Source organism: Pagrus pagrus, assembly GCF_965226575.1.
Source record: "Pagrus pagrus genome assembly, chromosome: 9".
Lineage (NCBI taxonomy): Eukaryota > Metazoa > Chordata > Actinopteri > Spariformes > Sparidae > Pagrus > Pagrus pagrus.
Window position 1 is genome coordinate 25646195 of NC_140193.1, and position 23417 is coordinate 25669611.

A 23417-nucleotide genomic window follows, 5' to 3' on the forward strand; every position below is an offset into this window, starting at 1 on the left:
GCCCACTGAAAGAAGGTGACCACCACCCTCCAGCCGGTCCTGTAGTCCTCCATCCTTCTCATGTGGTCTGCATCCCCTCTGTCGTCATGGTAATCCTGGATGTAGAGACCTGGTGCTCTGGGCAGGTTGGTGCAGCCTGTGTAAAGATAGAAAGTGCAACAGAGTCAGTGGAATCAACAGTCTTTGAATTACTGCTGAGTGAGACTTGACATTAAGTATGAACTTACCTTTGTCTGGTTCCATCTACACAGTCTAACACAGTAAGATGAATAATAACTGAACTATGAAATGAGCCAGTCTGATCTAGAAACCCTGATCTCAGTGCTGTGAAAAGGCAGAGTAAAACAGCTGGTTGTATTTATGAGTAGTCTTATTGTTCTCGTAGAAAGAATGCCGGAAAAAAAAGCGAGATTGTGCACATCCACAGTTCTTCAATAATAGTAATAATAGTAATAGTAATAATAGTCATAATAATAATAATAACAATAATAATAACATGCCTGAAAAGTTTGTAATCATACGGCGCATATGAACAAGGCTTTATAACTGTAGGCTCTTCCTGCTTCTATTTGGATGAAAATGCTCAAAATGGGGGAAAAAACAAAGGGAATCAGAAAATGTAGACGGGACTAGGTACGGTTAGTAAGTCTGGTATTCAACTACCAGACATCACGTCTGAGTTTGATGTTCCTCATCAAAGATTAATTTATTATTTCAATTCCCACCAATTTCCACATCCATTTTTTTCCTACTGTGTGCCCCTAGGGGGGCTCTGTAAAAAATCTAATAATATAAATCCCCCTCCAGTCAAAAATGTGTGCTTTCTTCTTGTTCCTGCAGTTGAATGTTTGAACTTCACTGTGTAAACTGACATGTGTGCAGAGTTTTACACAAGAAGGCTGCTTTTTCACATTCATAACTGAAAGTGTAGTATGGAAACCTAAAGCCTCCAGTGCACACACTCTAAGTCAGGACTTCACAGTAAAGTAGGAGTCATCATTTAACTTGAGTGAAAACTTTTAAATGTGGCAAATGAACTTTTTTTTTGCAGATAAAACACACCAAGCCAACTATTTATATATGCCTGAACACGTGACTCGAGGGAATCTTTCAGGAATTATTAGTGCCTTAGTGAAGCTTTTGGATTTCTGATAAGAAGAAAGTAAGGCTGAGCTTTTATCTGTGATCTACTGAATTGTATCATATTGTAAGGTGTCCATGTTATTTTGTCTACCTCAGAGACCCTCCAAAGAACCAGTTGTTCTTATACTGATCTCATTTAGGGGCCGAACTAATCCTGGTGAGGGTCTGGTTTTCTCACACACCAAATTCTCACCGTATACATGTCGCAAATAATCGTATTACTTACATGAGTTATAAAACATTGCATTTTGCAAGTGAGGTTTTTTTTGCATTTCCTCCTTTTTGAAGAAGCTTGAGAAGCACTTCCCTGTAGCGTATTAACTGAAGAATCTTCTCTTTGTAAGCCACACAGTACATTCACAAAGATGTATAAAGCTAGATTAAATGATAACCTAAACTCTACATGATGGAATGCATTCCTTGGTTGTTTTACAATGTACAGTACACAATACATTTCTAAAGCACAGAATGAGAAACTAAAGCACACATGTAGGATAAATGTGTGAAGCTTTGTTTCCAAAATGGTGTTGCAGCAAAAACTGGGACAAGTAGATTTCACATGATGATTAATCTGCAGCCTTGGGTCTGTGGCAACACCAGCCCTTATCCCACCATGAAGGAGACCAGACGAAGGGGGGAGAGTCCTTCGGTCTGTGGCAACACCAATCCTTCTCCCACCATGAAGGAGACCAGACGAAGGAGGGAGAGTCCTTCGGTTTGTGGCAACACCAATCCTCCCTTGGAAAAAGAGTGGAAGAAGTGGGAGATGAGAGGTTGAGGAGAGGATAAGTCTGGACAAAAAGGTGACATACAGGACGGAAGCCGAGGTTGTATGTCTTCATGAGGTTACAAAAATCTACCTTGACTGGCTCATTACCAGGAAGGCACAAATCATCCAAGCCCTGAGCAACAGGGATGCTGATGAGGAGGATGAGTGCTTCATTGCATCGAAGGGCAGCAAAAACAGTTGCTGGAACAGGAAGAGACAGAGGTTTCTGACACAGAGGTAGACCACAGCACTCCCAAGAAGTCAAAGGTTCCTAAGTTCCCCATTACAATCCAACACAACTGGGCAAAAAATCTATTTGGCACGAATAAGCATGCAACAGTGGAGAATTGATTAAACTAAAGAACACTGCAACCCCCTTCACATCACAGAACAACCATTTGACAGCTAACCTTACCTATCCTGACCCATCCAATCCTAATCAATCCTATCCTGACCCATGCTAACCTAACCTAAAGGGAAAAAAATAACCTCAAGTAAACCAAACCAGCTGCCCTAAACAAGGATCACCTTTATTAACCTGAGACCTAAGAACTGAATCTCCCCCCCTCTCCAGCACTTCCTCCTGACTGGAAACATCAAGGATACTAAGAGATGACAGCGACCCCAGCCACAGTCTGTTCACCCTGCCGCCATCTGGAAAAACATACAGAAGTATCTCTGCCGTACCACCAGCCTACTGAGCAGCAAGAATTGCACATGCTTATTGTGCTGGACTTGATTTATGTTCATTGCTACATATCTGCAGGATCACAGTTCATCAGCTGCATATCACAGGGCTGAACAGGAGATGCTGCCGTCTGAGACGCAGGGTGTGCACATGCAGTCCCACACAGCTGCGTGATAAACAGCTTTTCTCCATCCAAAATAAAAAAAATGGTGCTAACGAGCAAATAACATCAATGTTATGAAATATTAACATGTCACATACAAGCTGTGTGATGATTAAACACAACAGTTCACCCTTTGATGTGTTTCTGTATTTTTACATTAATAACACTGATCTTTTGTTCACTGACGTTTGAGAAACACTTTTAAAGATATTTTAAAATGCAGCAGCATCACTGAACGACTCTGCTGGCAAGGTAAAATAAACAGAAGTTGACCTTTTCGGGTCGCTGACAGTCCTGGCTTATTTTGACGTATTTCTCAGTTCTGTATCACAGAAGGGAAACAAATGGACCAGGAGCAGTTCTCAGCAGATCTGACACTGATGGCTTTATTATGAGAAATGTTACTGGACCTACAGGTGACCTGGCTCACAGTGAGGTCAGTGAAAACCCTCACTGCAAAACTCAAACAGTAACTCTGAGTATTTTTTTTTTTTTTCGAATTTCTGGTAAGAATTTCTCTTTACACCTAAAATAAAGCACAGTCACCTTAAAAAATTGTTCAGTGAGGTACTTTAGACAACAACATAACAAATCTTCTTTGAGACGAGTGGAAGGAAACCATCCAAAATATACATTTAGGTGTTTTATTTTAATTCAGATATCTGTTCTGGACAATTTTGCAAATGTAAAAGTAATTTAGGTTTGGAGTAGGATAAGAAAAATAAATTAAGTTATTTTTTAAAAAACATATTTCACATTTTGTATCAGAAATGTATGGAATTTTACAAAACATGTCTTTAAAGGGTGTTTTCTCAAAATTTATTATACTTTGAAACACAAATCTCCACTTCAGCAGCACATACACACACTAAACTTTACAATTTTCTTCCGATGTATAATCTGAAGGTTTTTACATAGCGGTCTGTTCAAACTCTGATTTATATCTAGCATGTTATTCATAAAAATACAGTTAAGATGAGTCTTCTATGGCTGTTGACGGCAATGTTTCTTTAATTTATGGAGTGATATAAAGAGATACCTAAAACTCCATCAGTTAAAACCTCGACTCCAATATGTACAGCCGAACATGCTGTTTGTTGACTTCAGCTTATAGAATATTATAAATCACTACTTTAAGGATGAAAGTGTAGAGTTCACTCCTCGTGCCGCCCACCTCAAGGCCCGCTCTGAGCTGTGGAGTGACTTTTAGACTGAAGTTTCTTGTGCTCGGTGTCTGCAGTCTGCAGGTCGAGCAGGTCTGCTGAGATAAAGTGCTGTTGTTGGGATGCGTGCAGCGTTGAGCCATAGCAGGCTGATTAATGCCTGTGAGCAGGCAGAAATACCCTCTCAGTCCTTCATTGCTTCATTGCGTCTTTGCGAGTTTTCTGGGAGGGGAGGGACAAACATTTTAACCTGCACAAAATGAGCGTAAGAAATGGAGGGCACAGGGTTGTTCACACAAAGTCAAGGTCTGCTCGGACTCAAGTGCCCTTAACAGAAGCCATTTTCCCTTTATGGATAATTGTGTTTTGGGCTGTTCAGGATTTTATCTCTCTGACGTCAATCTGTACCCTGCCTTCATCCACTTATTCGACCTCTACCTCACCTCTGCCTCTTTGTATCTTCATTATTCATCGTCTTTTTTTATGTAAAACCCCACACACGACCTCTTCCTTTCCCAGATGCATCATTAAAAACAACTTCCCGTTGTTGACTTTTCCTTTCTTTACATACTTTTGTTCCATCCTGTTGTTTTTTGGTGCTCAACGTGCTGCCGCTGGGACAAATTAGTTCAAATACCAGAAGTCAATGAAATAAATAGACCTCTGAGTATCTGCTGGGAGGAGATAAAGGTTTCCTTTTGCTCGTTTCTCACGAGGCAGTGATCAAAATGATTTGTATCTTTTGCTGAGAGATCCATATGTTTTAATGTCTGTGTGCTATATATGGAGCAGTCGGTCATCACTGGGAGAGGCAACATTCTTTTTATGTTATTGTTGATAGAAATTGGTAAATTAGATCAGGAAATCAATCAGAGCTTTACCATGAAAATGTCATATGCTTATGCTTGATTGACTGGTGAAAATGAACTGGCCTTTAAATGAATAGCTTCCTTGTTTAACAGCCGAAAACAATAGAAATTACAACTACGACTACAAATTAATGGACGTTAGGTTTATGGAGATCAATATGCCACGTCAAATAGTAAAACTGACTGTTGTTTGTGAGTGTTTCTGGTGGAAACAACCTTTGAGCTGAAGACTGAATGTTTCTAGTTACTGAATCTTAGTTGGCAGCAGTCACCTACAGTACGCCTTGGAGGCTGTACAACCTTAACTTACATGATCTTAATGTGCATGACCTATTAACTATTAAACACATTGAAATACTTCAACATATAATAATGTTTAAAAAAAGGTGTGGAGGGGAAAGCAGGCTGGTGATGAGCACAAGAACACAGGAGGGAAACAGAGCAAAAGACACAACAAAAACCCAGGAAACATGTGAAACACATGTAAAAAAGGAAACTGGAATGACCGCAACAGGAAATTCATTTCTTCATGGGAACAGGAAGGTGTTCACTCCAAACTGTCACAAAACTGAGCACACTGTCCGTCTGAAATATACAGATCCTCCTTGATCTGAACCATTTTGACCAAAGTGGCCATTATGAAAAACACCATCACACCACGATACCTTACAGCAGCTACAAGGACATTGTTTTTGATCATTCTGGCAGCCCCTGTGGGCATAAGTGGTATAAGCAGGTAAAGTAGAGGTAAAGTATCTAAGATGAATAACTGCAATGATGCTGGTGAAACAAACTGAACTTTGTTTCAGTGCCGTACCACCAGACTACTGCAGCTTCTTTCCTCAAGCTGTGAGACTCCTCAATTCATCCTCAGCACCCCAACATAAAAAGGTCGTTTTAGTTTAATGACCTATCCAAACAGGACACAGGCATTAAGAAAGACTATAGACATCTATAGGACTAGAAATAGCCATAAAAATAAATTGGATTTGGATATTTCCTAGTGATTCGGCATATCCAAGCTCTCCTCCGGACATTAAATCTTTACATTAGGGATGCCAGCATTACATTTTTGCAGTTATTCAATATGCCAATATGTTCAAACTCATTTTGGCTGATTGCTGATCCCACTATATGCATGTATATTTTTCCACCTAATTGCAGAGAGCATCGAGTCTCTCCTGTGGAAGCATCAACATATTATCATTCACTATCTTATTGTGAGGGCCCGCCTGCAGATGCAGACCAATGCTTTTAAAAATGTTCAAATCCACTGGGAAACAGTTGGTCGACAGTTTGTGGCATGTGTGCATAAGCGTCATCTGAACAGCCTGTCATTTCAGGCCAGTGCAGATATTTCATTTTAAAGCCCTTAACAGCCGAAATAGCTGACTTGTCAATATTATCATGCATTTCTACTTTAGATTCCTCTGACCCCATGCCCCTCCTTTAAGCACCACCCTGAGATATGGCTGTAATTGTCAGTTTATTGCTTGGTTAGATCGTGTAAGAGCATTGCAGTCTCCAAGGACCGTCGACTCAGACTTCAGGCTTTTTGTCTTGTTACCATATTGATTCTCACCCAAGACAGGTAGTCCTTAAAATCACTCAATTTCCTGTGAAAAATGTCAAAATCTTGCAGTTCAACCGGGAAAATGTCTGCAGGGATATTTTTAGATATGTCATAGTTCTCAAGGATTCCTGAGCTCAAAGTTGAACTATATAATGATGACATCCTGGGAAAGATACAATTGGCGCTGATGCATTTGAATGCTGATGTGTTTGCACATCTGCTTAGACTGTGTCACTGTGAATGACGACACCGCCTTCCTCACACCTGACATTCTCTGCACTGAACATTCGCCGGGACCTGTGGCTATTCATCAACTTGTCAGCAGCAGCAGACATCCATCATCCACTTTCACTCTGTGTGTCTGTCTCTCTCCCTCACACACACACACACACACACACACACACACACACACACACACACACACACACACACACACACAGGCCATGAGGGTACTTAGGAGGTCCCTTTGGGCTGACACATTTCCTGGGCTCTGGAGAGATTGCATGGGTACGTGTAAAGGATGAGGCCACAAACTGTCTCTGTGTTATTGTTTTAATTTCCTCCAGCCACAGTTGCATTGTGTTCCATATTCTAACAGGAAATGTACGAAATGAGGGGGAAAATGCTGATGCCAGCGAATGGCCTATTTCAGGTTTGAGTGGAGCACTTCAGCTTGGCTGGCTCTGGATACTCATTATTCATTCTTCATGTTATTTTAATTTTATCACACAAAAATCTCAGTCAGCCTGGGAGTAAAGGGCTAATTTGTCACTGGCTTCAGAGGGAAAGAAGCAACTGGAGCAAGTAACCTAAAAGTGGAAGTTTGAATTATGAAACATAGTATCTATAACTAGTAAATGAGTTCTTGAATATTGATGAATGTATTTAAATGAGTGAATATACTGCAGTAGCACACTGACTGTCTACAGACCTTGGAGAGTAAATACTATTAGTATTTTGTTATATTATGCACTCTCAACACCAAACTGTTACTGATGATTTCGATGTTATGTTTTGCTTTATGCTATCCACATCATTTTAGTATTTCCACTTTATCTAAACTTTGTGCAGAAAAGTAAAGGTATTTTAAAGGGCGTTCTAACAGCCGAGGGGTTTAAGGCACTGAAGATGTTATTGCAATGTCTCCGGCTTGAAATGTGACAGAAAGCTCCAGAGGAAATCTTTGACCTTTAGATAAGAATTATTTGATAATATTTCATCCTCTTGGTCACATCACTCATTGCCTGTGGGAGATATGGTTAAAATAAAGTATTACTATTTTGTTTCATTCAAACAAACTTTAACTTAAGGTAATATTGAAAAAGAAATAATACAAAAAACAACCTGGAATACAAAACAATATAAACAAAGATAGCTCTAAGAACACAAATGCTGCTGTTATTATTATTAAAATTTGTATTATTATTATTATTATTATTATTATTATTATTATTATTGAAAACTGTAATTAAGACATTAATTAAAGGAGCACTATTTAGTTTTGGAGAAAAATTCAAACATGGAATTTTAATATTTACAAGATTAATGAGGTAATAAAACAAACTTTTTCCATCAGTGAATAAACAAGCTGTTCTCAGAGGGAAATAAGGTCTCAGATCACTGTTTGAAGCTAGAAAGGTGGCAGAGTCCGCCACATATAAACAAAGTAAAACAGTATAAATTGTGTTGTCCTTTGAGGTCAGTTTGTTTATTTAGTTTATTCAGTCATGAAAACAAAGAAAGTTTGATTATATAATTTGTTTAGGCAGAAAAAAAATCAGCCAATGAAGATCTTTCTCTCCTCATTAACAATTATTCAACAAAAACTACAGAGTGCTCCTTTAATATCTTAAGAACAATTACATTACAAGACAAAAAAACAAAAAAGTAAATGAGGAAAATTGATAAGTACATAAATCAATAAAAAAAGAAACTAAAATAACAAATTGTCATACAGAAATAGTACCTAACGATTTTGTCCACAATATTCCTTCAGAGGGGGGATGTCTTCATGTCGCCAGGGACAGAAATAAAACATGTGTGGTTCCATAAGTTAAGAACAAAATAAATGAGAAACAACTGAGAAATGGAAACAAATGAGAGACTGCGCATCTATTTAGGATTATATTACATATTAATGACATTTTTAATGAATTTCCTCAGTTTTATTGGAAACCAAAACATCTCTTAAATTGTATCCAAATATTCATTTTAATACTGGGGACACGAGTCAAACACTGGACGGATTCAGAGTACATCTGATGTCTGATGACAACACAGCATCTTTGTTTTCCTGCTGCGCTGCTGATGAGAGGTTGTCCTTACCCACCATGCACAGCGAAAGAGCCACGTAAACGAATCATCCCGCTGCCTGTGATTTGCTAGCTGCCTCTGCTCTCTGCACTTTCATATCTGCATATCACAGATGTCCACATGATGCTGAACTCGTTCACCAGGTATTAAACACCCAACTTAGTATCTCAGCTTGTTGGACGTGTGTTCAGGTTTTGATATACCTTTGCCCTATTGTAGGTGTACAAAGTAGCTAGCTGTTAGCTCCTTAGCCTGCTAACGTTAGCTCGAAGGAAATGTTAGTGAACAAGCTACTGTAGTTAGCTGCTAACGGTGACTAGCTGGCTAACCTAGGCTGGTGCAGCTAGTTTTCTGGCGTTAGCTTTCCTATATTGTAAACCGGCCACATACATAATAGAGAAAAAAAAACATTAGACAGAAGTTGTAAAACAAGAAGCTTGAAGCGTTTGTTCCAAGCGAGTTTTATGTCGGCGGATTTGAATAAACCTACTCCTCACTTCCTAGCTACTGACCAGCTGCTAGCTAAGGATTAGCTAGCTAGCATAAACGCCAGAAAACCGTTATGAGGTCTTGAAGGCTGTTGTTTTAGTGAATTAAGACAGGTGACGTTAGTGATGTTGAACTCTCCAGTTTATGTTGAAGCTGTTTGATGTTTCGCACGAGTTCGGTGAAAACTCGTCCGATAAAATGAACTGTGGGCTTCCTCTGAACACCCCTGTATTCAGTGTGTGGAGCTGTCCATGGTTCTAACAACCGACCACACACCCACCGACAGGTTTTGTTCGTTACTGAAAGCAGCAGAGGCTCTTAAACATTTTAATTGTGGCACCAAAACTGAATTGTAGTGTACAACCCAAGCTCATGCATGCATAATTAGCCAGCATAATATCTCTATCTCTAGTAGTCACCTATCAGAAAAGGTATAAACTTGAATTAAACTTCAACGTCAGCACATTAAAATTCCATAAACCTTGTCTGAAGTTTCCATCGAACATTACAAAGTAGTGACTGAGCTTGCTATCTAACCAACTACAAGATAAATCCTACACACTGTTCTGCGGTCGTGAAGACCTCTTGAGATAAAAACGCTAAATGTTCTCCACTGTCAACACACTTTATTTAGACGTTTTCAGCTTTGTTCTGGATGAACTCCCCCGCCTATCCCTTGCACTGCCGATGTGTTGTTTGCATGTATCTAATAATGTATTGCCTTTAAAAGCTTTCTTCACTTACATAACATACTGAGAATACTCCTTACTGGTTTTAATTGCTGTGACAATACCATATAAAACTAATAATGACTGTGTGTTGAGGTTAACAATGATGATTGGTTGTGGACTGTTTGACTCGCACTGACAGTGCACCAACATCACTCACTTCACAGTCAGGTTTCATCGGGATGTCGAGTAGGGGTCGACTGATATGCTTTTTTCAGGGCTGATAGCCATTATTATTAATCCAGGAGACAGATAACAGATAACTGGAACAGATATACATTTACAGGAAAAATAAAAATCTCATTCTCAGAATCGAGAATAGCCATTGAAGGAATGTAACCAGCTACAGTTTACTCAAGTATTATACTTATGTACAATTTTGAGGTACTTTCCATTTTATTTGATCGTTTTAGTTACTGGTTACCTTGCAAATTCAGATTATTCAGTGCTGATCAGCTATTACTCATGACACAGGATGTGTTGTGGACACTGAGACCACAGACTGGTGACCACTAACAGAGGAAGGATGCTGCATCAGAGCCAAAGTACTGCAAATTTTAAATACATTTATTTTATCGGCAGTCAGACACAAAACAAAATACAGATAATCCAAAAAATGCTGAATATCGGCCCCGAAAATTGGCCAGATTGATAATTGGTCTGCCCCTAATCTCGAGGAAGTGTCAGTTTGACAGGAAACTGATAGGATTGCAAAAAACAGGGAGGGGACATTTGTGGAAAAACACATTTTTAAGCCATGTAAGCACATAGCACTTTGATAAAGAGACACACCAGAGAAACGTTTTAAACTCTTTGAAAGAAAAGAAAAAAATTTGAGTAAACGATAAAACAAGGTTAGCCGTTTTTGCAGCTTCACAATTATTGACATTATCCATACAGCAAAATAAGCAGTACCTGAGTGCCATCCACTTCATTTCTCAGTTTGTCATAAAACAAGAGATTATAAAAGTGTGATATTTCAGACTTTGGAAAGCAACATGTGCGTTTTGTCACTTGACATGCACCACCCGTCCAAACAAACGCTGCTGCAGATCAAGGTCCCCCCCTGATGACAAGGAACTCTCCAATAGTAGAAATATGACAAAGAGCTCAAGGCGTCAGCGTGGCCTTCTGTTTTTTTACATCTCAATCCAAGGTGTGGCCTCCATGGACCAGACTTGTTTCAGGAACCTCCCACGGATGCTTGATTTGGAGGCTAGGTCGAGACCTTGTTTATTCCTGAGCAGATTCTGTGGTGTGGCAAGGCGAGCTGTCCTGCTGGGGAGGCCACTGTCATGATGGGTGTACATGGTCTGCAACGATATCTGGGTGGGTGGTGCGTGTGGCATCCACACGAATGTCAGGACCCAAGGTTTCCCCAGCAGAACACTATAATGTAACAAGACAATCAATGTTCACTTTACCTATTAGTTCTTTTTGTGTTGGGCTGGCTGAAAGAGATGCAGCAGTTATTTTCATCATCAATTCATCTGTTTTGTGCGACCAACAGTCAAATATCTAAAGATATTCATATAATGACGAAATAAAAAACATAGAAAAAGCATTTCAGAAGAGAAAATTGGTCAATTGGTATATCGAAATATATAAAAACAAAGTACAGGTGAATTAAAACAAAAGACTAGAAATCACACAAATTAGAGGTGCATTACCACCATCAACCGTAGCTCTCATGTCACGTCGTGACAGGCCTTGTCAAATCTCTCGCAATGGACACATTTCTGCTGTCACACGATAAATACGGCCACATCACTGAATCCTACAATATGGACTGAATTGGGAGCCATGTATTGGACAACAGCATTAGATATTTAACATGTTACTGCTGCACTATAAACGGCCTTTCTTCCCTTTGCTCCATCTGTCTGCAGGGCTTCAGTGAGTTTACTAGAGCTGTAAGATGTCGATGGTGTTGTTCGCCTCAGTGGTTCGGGTCGGGGATGGCCTGCCCCTCTCTGCATCCACAGACTATGAGCAGGACAAAGAGCTTCAGGAAACCAAGAAGCACCTCAAAGGTCTCTCCAAGAAACTCAGCCAGTTCCCTGACCGCTGCACACTCAAGACTGGACCATATAATGTCAAGTAGGTCATATGGGATTTTGATTTTAAATTCCCAAAGCCAATAAACCACGTACATCCAGTTATTATACTCCGTTAGATGTGGATAACTGCATTTGCCTGATAAGAGCAGTATTTGTATGACTGGTTTCATTCACTTAACATATTTTCAATTCCTGGTATAAAATAAAGTTCAGAGATCTAACTTCTGTGTCTTAGAGAATTTTAATCCATTGATCCCCGAGGGTGATTAAACAGCCTACTGCTGACAGTTTTCTTGCCCTCCTCTTGACCCCTCTGTTAGAACTTTGATGGAAAAATGCTTTTTAATTTGAATGATTTGACAGCTGGGACTTCATTTAAGATGTCAAAATGCTTCTAAAAGCCCCGCTGGTGCTTAGGGAAATGCTTTGAAACTTGCTCATGCACAGTTTAAGAGCTAATTAGTCTTACTAAGACAGAGAACATGAGCTCAAAAGAAACTCTGAGAATTGGCCATTAATGAGCCAGCTATACCTTTCAACAACCAGTCTCCTCTGATAAGAGTCACTTTAATCAAGGAGTCTGAAGCATCTGGAGATGAAGAAGGTCAGATGAAAGTGAAGGTCAGAAGGAGGCAGGTAGTGGTTAAAGTCACAGGTTAATCTGTCCTGTGATAGTGTGGGCTCTTTAGAGGCTCTTGATATCTCTGCCAATGTAAAAGTGCCTTCTATCTGCTTTGTTTCCAATGGCCAGCAGGGGGCGACTCAACTGGTTGCAAAAGTAGTCAGATTGTGTGTAAGGTTATGAGAAAATGACCCTAGTTTTTACCTGATTTATTTAAACAGTTTCTTCATAAATGTATGGTCTCAGTCACTAGTTTCAAATATTCAATGGAGCATGATGATAATTTTTTATAAATTATGGTCCCGTTTAGATTAAAACAGACAATAAAGCAGGATATGATTTAGGGCGTGGCCACCTTCTGATTAACAAGTTACTACCACGTTGTGTCCTCTGGTTCTCCCAGATACCAATCAGGATATCCTCCCCAGCTCCAAAACAACAGAATGGCAATGGCCATGATGCCAAACTCGAGATTTAAAACGGTTGTCCACAAAGCAATGGGTGTTGTCACTTTGGGATTACGCTTGGGACCCACTTTGTTTTGTCCTTTACTCAACAGTGAGTTTATGATATTTTCTTTACTGTGGAATCAGAAAAACATCATTAGGATTGTTGGTCTGTGCATTCAAGATCAAGATAATCGGGTACAGATTTGTCCACTTTAGGATGTCAGATGTGGTGATACATTAGTCAAAGCTGAACAACAAGTTTCCGATTAAATTCAGAATCCAATTCAAGTTTTTTGTAATCAGTATTCATCCTCTGCATTGTGAAGTCCCTGCCTGCACCAGTGAGCCACTACTGCCCTATATCTCTCGTAGGTTTCTGCGGTCTTCAGAACAAGACTCAGTGGTTGTTCCTCCCTGCAGGTGTAAAAGTAAAGGAGACTGTGCCTTTGAAGTTGTGGCTCCTAAATTTTGAAAGTCATTCCCCGTGGACCTTTGGAATCTTCTGTTTCTTTGTCCTTGACTGTGAAACACTTTCTGAATGTCAGGTCTTTAAAGTCGCTTTATAAATTAACTTATACCACTTAATTATGGTAGCTGTAACATTTCTAATACACTCACATCAGGATTAAATACACCAAGTTCATGTGTAGTAGTTGTGTACTAATTGTCTAACTGTACTGACTCCCTCTGATATTTATTATTAGACGGTTGCTGGATTTCTGCAGGTACACAGTGACATGCTCGTATCAGATTCAACCTCATTCTTCAGATATCTTCTATACTATACGATGCATTTTTTGTTTGTTTTGTATAGCCACATGGTAATCATCACATCAGTCTGTACTATTTGTTGACATTTATGTTCCACATCAATTTAGATGTAGCTGTGATTACCGGCTTTCCCCTCAATTGTGCTCTGAGCTATTCAGATAATGCAGAAGTCTTTGTATCTGGGGAATTTAATTTGTGCACTGTGTATCAATTAACACTGCAGGGCCAAAAGATAGGGTGTCTGCCGAGGTGCATATGAATGTGGATGTGGTATTGTGTTTAATGAGCTGTGAACGTGTAAATTTTAGGCTCAAATGTGCTGAAATAGTGTTTGTACAGTGTTTAAAGCAGCAGCCTGCAGAATCAGAAATGCCATTGTGTTTTTTCCCCTATAATCTGCACTGTATTTAGCCTGGTGTCGTAATTACAATGTTCCAGAGTTTCTGTCAAGAGAAGAGAGTGCAGTGTGTATAAAGCAATAACGTGTGTGTGTGTGTGTGTGTGTGTGTGTGTGTGTGTGTGTGTGTGTTTTAGCTTCACAAGCTCACTGGGTGTTGGATACCTGATGGTGTGCACTGCAAACTACCCCAATGTGCTGGCCTTCTGCTTCCTGGACGAGCTGCAGAAGGAGTTTATCGTCACCTATGACACCAAACGAATCAGCAGCGCTGTGCGGCCGTACTCCTTCATTGAATTTGGTGAGCTCCATGGAGTTTTACACAATGTGTCAGCTGTCAAATGGTGAATGATTTCAGCTCAGAGTCAAAGGGCAAGGGTGTCTCGGTTCATCAATGATTTGGGGGAAAGATCGGTTGTAAAAGAAGAAGTATTACCAATTTCTCTGACATTATTAGCCCAACAAAAGATGTTATGGAAAAGTAATAGAAAAGTAAACTATTAACAATGAAATAAGAGTAATAATCAAACTGTATTTATGTTGTGGGGCAGTTTGCTCTTTTATGTTAGTGTTATCTCCTTTTTCATGGAAATACATGGGTTCTGACTAATAACTGGAAAACAGTCAGTTATGTTAGTAGACTCCTGTTTTTAATGAAACCTTGTTTTCTACTCCAGCAGATATTCCAACCCTTAGAAACGACCTAGCAACCAAGACCATTTCTAGTCTCTGTTGAATTAGTCTTGAGCTGACGTTATTGCTTTCTAGAGATCTTGGCATTTCCCAAACTGAATAAATATCACACATATAAACACAAAACTATTTAGGTAGCTCAGTCTTGTTACAGGCATTAATCTAGCTAGTAGTGCTGTATAGTATTCCCTGCTCACTAAAACAGCTGTAGAGGATGCAGTAGCATTTAACATCAAGGCTGCACAGTTTCCGTGTGATCCAAACATTTCCAATAACTCCAGAGCGTTGAAATGTCCAACAGTCAAAATGTTTGGGAAAAAAGATTGATGTAATAATTTCCAAAATACACAACATGTTTAGATCTAACAAAATATTCTTTGATCCATATTTGTTGGTGTTTAGGCTTTAAAAACCAACATTTTTACCTTGTTCACAAAACTATTATTGTATTAACAGGCCAGTCCAGCAGCAATATAACAGCAACATTAATTGTATTAATTAAAGGAAGTTGATTTAATGAAAAGGTAAGACTAACATATTTAACCAGATGAATATATATATGTATATATATATATGTATATACGTATACATATATGTATATATGTATATTTGGCTTATAAACTTTTTAAATGACTTAAATGTCATTAATGAAGCCTTTCAGTGTGTCAAAGATTAAAATTGCTGTAACACTGACAGTATGTCCTGCTCTTCCATACAAATTGTGTGTTTATTTCCGTTGGTTCACTCCCTGTGGTATTAACCACCTTGTTGTTGTGCTCACTGTCATCCATCAGACACCTTCATCCAGAAGACCAAACAGCGCTACAACAGCCCGCGTTCCCTGTCCACCAAGATCAACCTGGCTGACATGCAGACAGAGATCAAGCTGCGACCGCCCTACCAGCTCTCCCCTGAGGACCTGCGGGCTATCAATGGATTCTCAGTGCACACGCCCTCTAAATACAAGGGCATAGGTAGAACAGAAGCTCCGCTTACACACATATACATACCTATACACACCCCACCACCCATGAAAGAGCTTTGATATAGTAATAGACTACCTACTTAAGTTCCCTTCTGGGGATCAATAGTGTTATCTCATCTTATCTTACTCATTACTTGGCCCTATTAACACTGGTAGCACTGGTCTATGTAACACAATGACATACAAAGGTCACTGGTAATTATTTCAGAATACTGGATTCTTTACTACACCTGTTGACCCTTTTTTCATCAAAGCTGTAGACTCTCACATGTGCTTGTTATAATGTTTAAAGGTGTGTGATGGTGCCAAAGTGCAGTCCCATCTGTGCTTTTTTAGTAGGTGCTGGTTATGTTCTACTCCTACTTTACCACTGTAGTGCATCAACCTTTTTTAATTGCACCTGAGTAATTGAATTTTGTTTATTATTTTAATATCACATGAAAGAATCTGGGTGAATATCAGTTTAACCAATTGCTTCTTTTATAGACATCAGTTGCATGAAGCAGAGAGTCATGACTAATACTAAAATACTGATACTTAGAAATGCCCTTAAACACATGTTTCCTTATCAATACTTCTACCTGCTTCAAAACTCATTCAACCTGTCAATGAGGAGAAGTGCAAAGAAGCAGCTCATCAGCAAGGTTCTCCAAAAGCAACTGAACAGCCGTCGTTACGCTCAGTTGTGGCTATTTATAGCACCCACACCACTAACTCATCACGTCATCATCTCATGATTGGAATATCCCAATCATCATCATTAAACATCCAAAAGATTAACCAATGATTCGTATAGAGCTCATATTCAAATAGACTTTGCAGCGCACTTTGCAATTCAGAATCAAGTGAAAAGATAATTAGTAAGAGGAAATAATGGCTTGAATGCGAATGAAAAGTGCTAGAATCCATTTTTTACTGAATGTAAAACTGCTAAAATAACACAATCAGTGAAACTGACAAACAAACTAAACAAAAAAGCGTTGATGATGATGATAAGGTCACATCTCTTACTTCCATTCTATGTCTCCCACTTCTGTCTCAACTAATACACCTTGTCTGAATTATACACACTGTACGTATTGTTAAAACAAACAAAAACAAAAAAAACAGCAACAATGAGCCTTAAGGAAACTGTATATCTGGTGGTCAGATATCACTTTGCACAGCTGAACAGCTCCACTGATGGTCTCTTCTCCTTCAGTTGCTCCAGAAACAACCCTCCTGTACGCACCGTCACACCTCAGCTGCCCCGAGCTAAGTGATGCCAACTTGGGTCACTTAGAGCTGTTGTGTTCCCCCTGACATCCTCTTCAGGGCAGCTCTCCACGCTATGTTCACTCTCCCTTGGTTGCCCCTGCCAGTCTCAGTTTTCTGAGAACATAAATCATTTTGTCCTGAGGGATTAAGTATGCTAATCTGATGATAGTGACGTGTCACTCCTGTTACTGTGCCAGAACGTTTTGGAAGACAGAAGATTTAAAAACAGCGTATGATCATCTGTTTGAGGATTCATCCCTTTATCCTGTATCTAATAGTTTTTATTGCTAAAATGGAGTACATGTTTTGTTTTGTCCTTTGGAAAGCATATTTTTTTCTTAATGCTTTTGTAGTAAATTTGTCAAAGCCAATTGTGCCGAGTCAGAGTCTGTAATACCCTGTCCTTTCTCTCATCCAGCTCCCACACAGATGTTGGAGCCAGTCACTCTCCCAGGCATTGTGTCCTGTGTGCTCAGTGTCCTCTGTGGAGGCCTGAACCTGCTGCGAGGAGTCCACGCTATAGAGAGCATACTGCAGGTGAGGGCGTAGCAGAGATGACATCCAAACAGATTCAGTTTCTCTAAAAGGGAAATTCTGGTTTCACACAGCCCGAGCCTTATTTTCATAGTATTGACTCTCTGTTCTTTTGGTAATAACAAACTGAAGTTATTTCCTGAGGTCCGGGAACACTGTGACATTGCTAAAAAGAAGTCAGACAGGACAAGGAATGCAATATGTCACATTGTCAGACAGGCTTTAAGCTAATTTACAGGTCCACACAGTTTTCTTACACAATGAGGAATTATTACTGACTTCATGCATGGGCTCTGTTTTTGTAACATTATCATTCAATCTGATTTAGTTATATAAGTCATAAGAGTTATATAAGAATTATAAAATGAATGGAATGAATAAAAAATGCCAAAACAAGAACGAAGATGTCATGAACCTGAATTTCCTCCCAGAAAAGTTTGAAGAATTCATTCAACTTTGGTGCATAACAGTGTCAGTCTGCCATGAGCCGTCCATTCTGTTCCCTGAAACTAAATGTCACATCATATCCTATTAAAATAGATCAGACTGAATGGAAAAAATGAAATATTGCAGCCTGTGAATTTTCTTGTCATATTAGTTTCCTGATGTTTTGTCTAGACAAGATCACTAAAAAGCCCTTTTCTTCCTGTCTGCAGAATGACGATGAAGACTTTAATTATGTGATTGCCTTCTTCCTCGGCACAGCAGCCTGTCTGTATCAGGTAAGTGATAGTCTGCGGTAAGAGCAGCCCGTCACTGGCTGACTGGCTGACTAACAGCCCTGCACTTTACAGCTCAGCAGCTTGTCAGCTAGACTAACATTAGCAAAAGCTCAATGCCTTTCACCCCCACTACCTTCTCTAAAACATTTTCATCAGCTTCTTTTGTGCAGCTTCTGATACTAAATGGAGCACCACAAATTGGGAGACTGATGGGGGGAACAAAGTTATCAGACAGGATTTCTTACTTGCTGAGCAGACTTATTGTCCCGTGAAGGACATTAATGATGAAAACATGTCACTAGTCAATGTCAGTCACACACTGTGTGCAGCATTCAAATTTTCCTCTGCCCTTCTCCTTCCAGTGCTACCTGTTCGCCTACTTCTCTGTGTGGAGGAACAGTAAGTCCTTCCTGGCCTTTGCACTCATCTGCCTGTCCAACATGTATCTGTATGAACTGAGAAACATGTGGCAGATCCTCTTCCATGTGGCAGTGGGGGCCTTCATGACCCTGCAGATCAGACTGAGGCAACCGCTGGGAAAAGCGCCAGACTACAACGTCTGACAAAAACTTAAAACACAAAGGACAATTGGACCTTCAGTTAGATGTCTCGCACGTGCCCTGAAAATGCAGCAGAGATGGCCCTGACCAACCTGAGGACAAAGTGGAAACAAAAGAAATACAATCCTCCGTGATCAGACAGAGAAACCAAAAATCTAGCAGCACCACATCAGTTCTGTTCACTCCATCCCAGCACCAGTGGGCAGTGACAGATCTGAGTGAGGACTTGGAGGAAACTCTGACGCAGCCCCAATCATTTATGGAGCTTAATGGATTGATTTTGAGAGTTGTTTACTCCCCACCATTGTCTGATTAAGATATTTACTTTTATTTGCTTTAAAAACAGACACAGTTTAGGTCAGAGTCCTGCATACATGCAGTTTTTCAAACCCATACTCTTCCTGCACCTGCAAAGCTACAGTTAATATCAGACAGTACCTGTTATGTTTAACACACAACCCCACTTTAAAACAAAGATGTAGGCTGTAGACTTCTGTTAAAAGCGCTCCAGTTGTTACTGGGATTGTATCATACGAACAAGATACCTATCAAATTCACACTTTTTAAAAATACCCTTGAGTAATATTAACACCCCTACACATTTAACAAGCTGAAGGGTTGAAGGCTTTTCGGCATCAGAGCTGGAAAAAAGGATGTGGTGTATTCTGCTGAGTCAATGGATCATGATTACATGGAAAATAATGGATGCAGTGTATGTTGCCCTTAACAATTTGACCAAAATTTGATGACATTGATGATTTCAGTGTTTGACTTTAATATTATACTATATTCAATAATGTACAATTGTCTTCAAAAGTAGAGCTACAGACACATTTCTGTTTGTACCCAAACAAATGGAGGTTCAAGACTGAGCCTTATGTCGTTGAGCTCAGCCAACAACCCATAGACCATATTCACACGACGGTCATTTTTCTCTGGTGTCATGCTCAGGGTGGGAAGTTAAAATGTCCTGTTGCTGTGCTCTAGGTTATAAGCTAAATAAACGAAGGAAATCTGGCAAATCATTATAAACTAACCACTTCCTGATTGATTAGACACTCGAAAAACTAAAGATAGTGAGAATCTGGAGGGACCTGGGACATATTTCAAGGTAAGACAAAATATTTGATAACCCATTAGCTAACGCTAGCGTTCAACCACTTCCCAGATAACATAACTGTTAAATTACATCCAGTGTGTTTCACTTCCAGGCCAATGTGGCTGCTCTGACCTGTCAACATGGACGCAGAAATGAGAAGCAAGACGTTACGCCACGCGCTGCTCACACAGCCAGTGTGGCTAGCCTGTTAGCTAGGAAGTGGTTGAATGCCAACGTAAGCCATTGGGTTATCAAATAATTTGTTTTACCTTAAATCATGACCTGATGTCCCTTCAACTTTTCACTATCCATTGTCTTTTTAGTAACTGATCAACCAGGAAGCAGTGACATTATAACAGTTTGTCAGATTCCCTATGTTTTTTTGGCTGCCTGGAACACAGCAGTACCACATATAAGTGTGACATCAGGGGAAAATGGCCACCATGTGAATATGGTCTATGTTAGCTTTGCTGAAGGCAAGGCTAAACAGATATTTAACAGCATATGGCTAAAATTGAATATAACTACTATTTTAAATCATGTGTGTAACATAATAATTCACTGTTAGGACTGATAAAGTTACTTTGGGGAAGATGAACAAAACAAGACTGGCAGACTGGGCATTAGTTACATTTTTTTGTTCAGTCATGCACCCGCTCACATCCAGTTGTCTTCTGTGTGCTGTTTTTTAACTTTCTAGCTGTTAGATGCATTTTTTGCACCCGCACCCGTGTGTCTCAGACCAGGTGCAGGCCTCTGGTTTAGGTCTTGGTTTAAAACTATGCAATGCTGCCTGGTGTGTGTGGCTCTTGTTTCAGATTTGCTGTACTCTGTTTTCAGGAGCCAATGATTGTCAAATATTTGTCATTTGTAGACACTTAATTTTGCTATTTATTTACTGACTGATTGTTCCATGACATGCGGTCAATGAAGATTTATACAGATTTTATTGGTTTTATTTGTTGTTTTATGATTGCTCCATTTTCTTTAAATGCAGGCTGCCGTCTGGTTGTCACAAAGTAACTCCTGCTCCGGGAAACACAAACAGCCTGTTAGCATTCATACCCGACTTCCTCGCCCACACAGCCTCAAGCATATGCCAGTGTCAAGTGACTATGTTAATAAACAGGTCTGTGTTGGCAGCCGTAAAGATGCGTAGCTGTGTTGTCGATGCCAGAGGCAGCTCGCATCATCTGAGCAGCCTCTGGCATGCTTTTCCTCCCACCGAGCACCTCGGTTCAGACATGTTTGCGCCTGCCACTTACGAAGACGAAAACTCAGTCTATCACCTTCTGCCTTTGTAATAGATATCAGCACAGTGTTCACATTCAGCATAATTACAGTCAGGAGATGCCACATTCACCGTTATTAGGCAGGGAGATTTGTTCAGGGAACTATGGGAACATTGTCTGCCTTCCTGCACCATCCCAACAAACAATAGAAAACAAACGGAGAAGGGTTCAGAATTGAGTCGTACGCCTTTATTATTCATTGTTCATGAGTAGTTCAACAGTTGTGCCAAGATTGTCATGACGTATTTTTAAAAAACTCTTCTGTCTCTCACTGGAAGAAGTTTAAAGTGAAAATGAAATGGAGCAAAGCCACACAGCTCCACTCCGCATCCAGCTGGCATCTGCACTACAGATCTGTCGGGGGACCGCTGCAACACTTCAGCATCATATGATTCATCGTCGCCTGCTCAGAATGTTCGCTGCTTTCCAACAGCGGCACCACACCTACATGAGCTAATCGCTCTGTTCACAATGTGGCTGGGATCTGAACTGAGCTTCACTGGCTCAGATTGTTTGTGTTCACATTCTCCTCTTCCACAACATTTACAGTAAATGTGTAGCGTGGGTGTGTTGTGTAAAATAAGAACAGAGGAAATCAAGGCTTTTTATACTGGGTTATCCAAGTATGGAAAATGAATGTGATCATTTCCAGGTCATTGCAACTTGGAAATGAGCTGCTGAAAACTTCTTGTTCTCTGGTGTTGTACAAATCACATTTTAAACTGTTTTATTTTACACGGAGTGTCATATCAAGCCTTTTAAAGTCCCTCTGCCATGGTTAGAATCGAAATTATTATAAAAAATGATGTCTAATAAATTCAGGACATGATTTGGATTTGATATGAATGGAGAATGTGCGGGAACACTGGATTTAAAGCATATTTGAGACCAGAAGGGATTGATTCTGTCCGCTCTGGTCCTCTCAGTCCACTGGAAACATATCTTCTATTGTGTTAGAGGCATTGTCTCTGAGCTCAGCTATGGAACACTGAACATTAAACAAATCTGAGACACTACAGCTGTATCTGTTCTTCAACAAATATTGGATGTGATCTTTTTTGACACAGCACTGTTGGGGCTTAATGGGGCTTTCAATGAGGTCTGGCATGTTGCTTTAATTATTGAAAAGATGAGAAGATTCAATGAATCCTGCAATAAGAAGAAAATCAGTCGAAGACCTTTTATAATTTAAAGAGAAAATCTACTTCACCTCGGAGACCGGAGCCTCCAGCATATTGTAAATGAGCACTGGAGTTTCAGCTGCTAAATGTATTAAAACTGCTGAGTATTGTTTAACTCACCCCCAAAGTCATTTTTTCTCCCTGGAGCACCAACAAGCAACAGATTGCCTCATGATTCAGAGGTAGCTTCTACTCCGCTTTTCAGGCAGCAGTTTTTTTCCGCAAGTAATGGCACAAGAGGTATTATTAATATGATTATAATCAATTTCATTTGTGGGCGCCCCATCACAAGGAGCAACAATTTCCTCTAGATGTAGATGCAGCAGGGATATGTTTTTTTCCCTGGGTACTGCAGCTGTAAATTGCCAACTACTTGAAGCACAATTTAATGTCCTCAAGCTTCAAGTGAATGTCAGTGGTGATAATGTTTTCGTGGCAAAGCTCACACTGTCAGGGGCTCACAAGCTGCCTGTTCAAAAAGGTCAAAATCATTAAATCTGAGGATTTTGTTTGCTCCAACATGTGCTTGAGTTCTCCTGAGAGAATTCAAGTAAACACTCCAGTGATAACTGCCTGCAGTACATGGGCCTTTTATTCTATTACTGACCATTCAAATCCTTAAATTGCATTAAAAATACTCAATTTAAATTGGGTCTGATGCTTAAATGCATATCACAAGTTATTGAATTAACTAATAATGAGGACCTTAATTCATCCCTCTATGTAATCGCCAGTGATTTGACTTCTATTTAAATATAGATATTACAGCTGTAATGGATGAAGTAACACTCAGGGTGCTAATCAGCAGATTAGCATTTTGCTTCCATCTCCTCCATCATATATAAACAGTAATCGTGATGAAAAGAAGACAAAGGACCTCACGTATGAACCACGAGA

General features: G+C 39.8%; 1 protein-coding gene across 1 annotated transcript; it reads left to right on the top strand.

Moving 5' to 3' along the window:
• The first annotated feature begins 8713 nt into the window (after positions 1–8713).
• Positions 8714–22355, top strand: sec22a (SEC22 homolog A, vesicle trafficking protein). The gene is made up of 7 exons (XM_084361503.1): positions 8714–8824; positions 11788–11998; positions 14335–14498; positions 15685–15864; positions 17551–17669; positions 18323–18388; positions 18751–22355. Exons 2-7 carry the CDS (start codon positions 11817–11819, stop codon positions 18949–18951), a joined length of 912 nt encoding a protein of 303 aa, XP_084217629.1. The 5' UTR covers positions 8714–8824; positions 11788–11816; the 3' UTR covers positions 18952–22355.
• Positions 22356–23417: the final 1062 nt, after the last annotated feature.

What these genes read in the sequence shown, in the direction of transcription:
- sec22a (XM_084361503.1), top strand. Translation starts at nt 11,817, where the DNA reads ATGTCGATGGTGTTGTTCGCCTCAGTGGTTCGGGTCGGGGATGGCCTG. An exon ending in CTATAGAGAGCATACTGCAG is followed by an intron (nt 17,670 to 18,322) that starts GTGAGGGCGTAG and finishes TCCTGTCTGCAG; the next exon opens with AATGACGATGAAGACTTTAA. An exon ending in CAGCAGCCTGTCTGTATCAG is followed by an intron (nt 18,389 to 18,750) that starts GTAAGTGATAGT and finishes TTCTCCTTCCAG; the next exon opens with TGCTACCTGTTCGCCTACTT.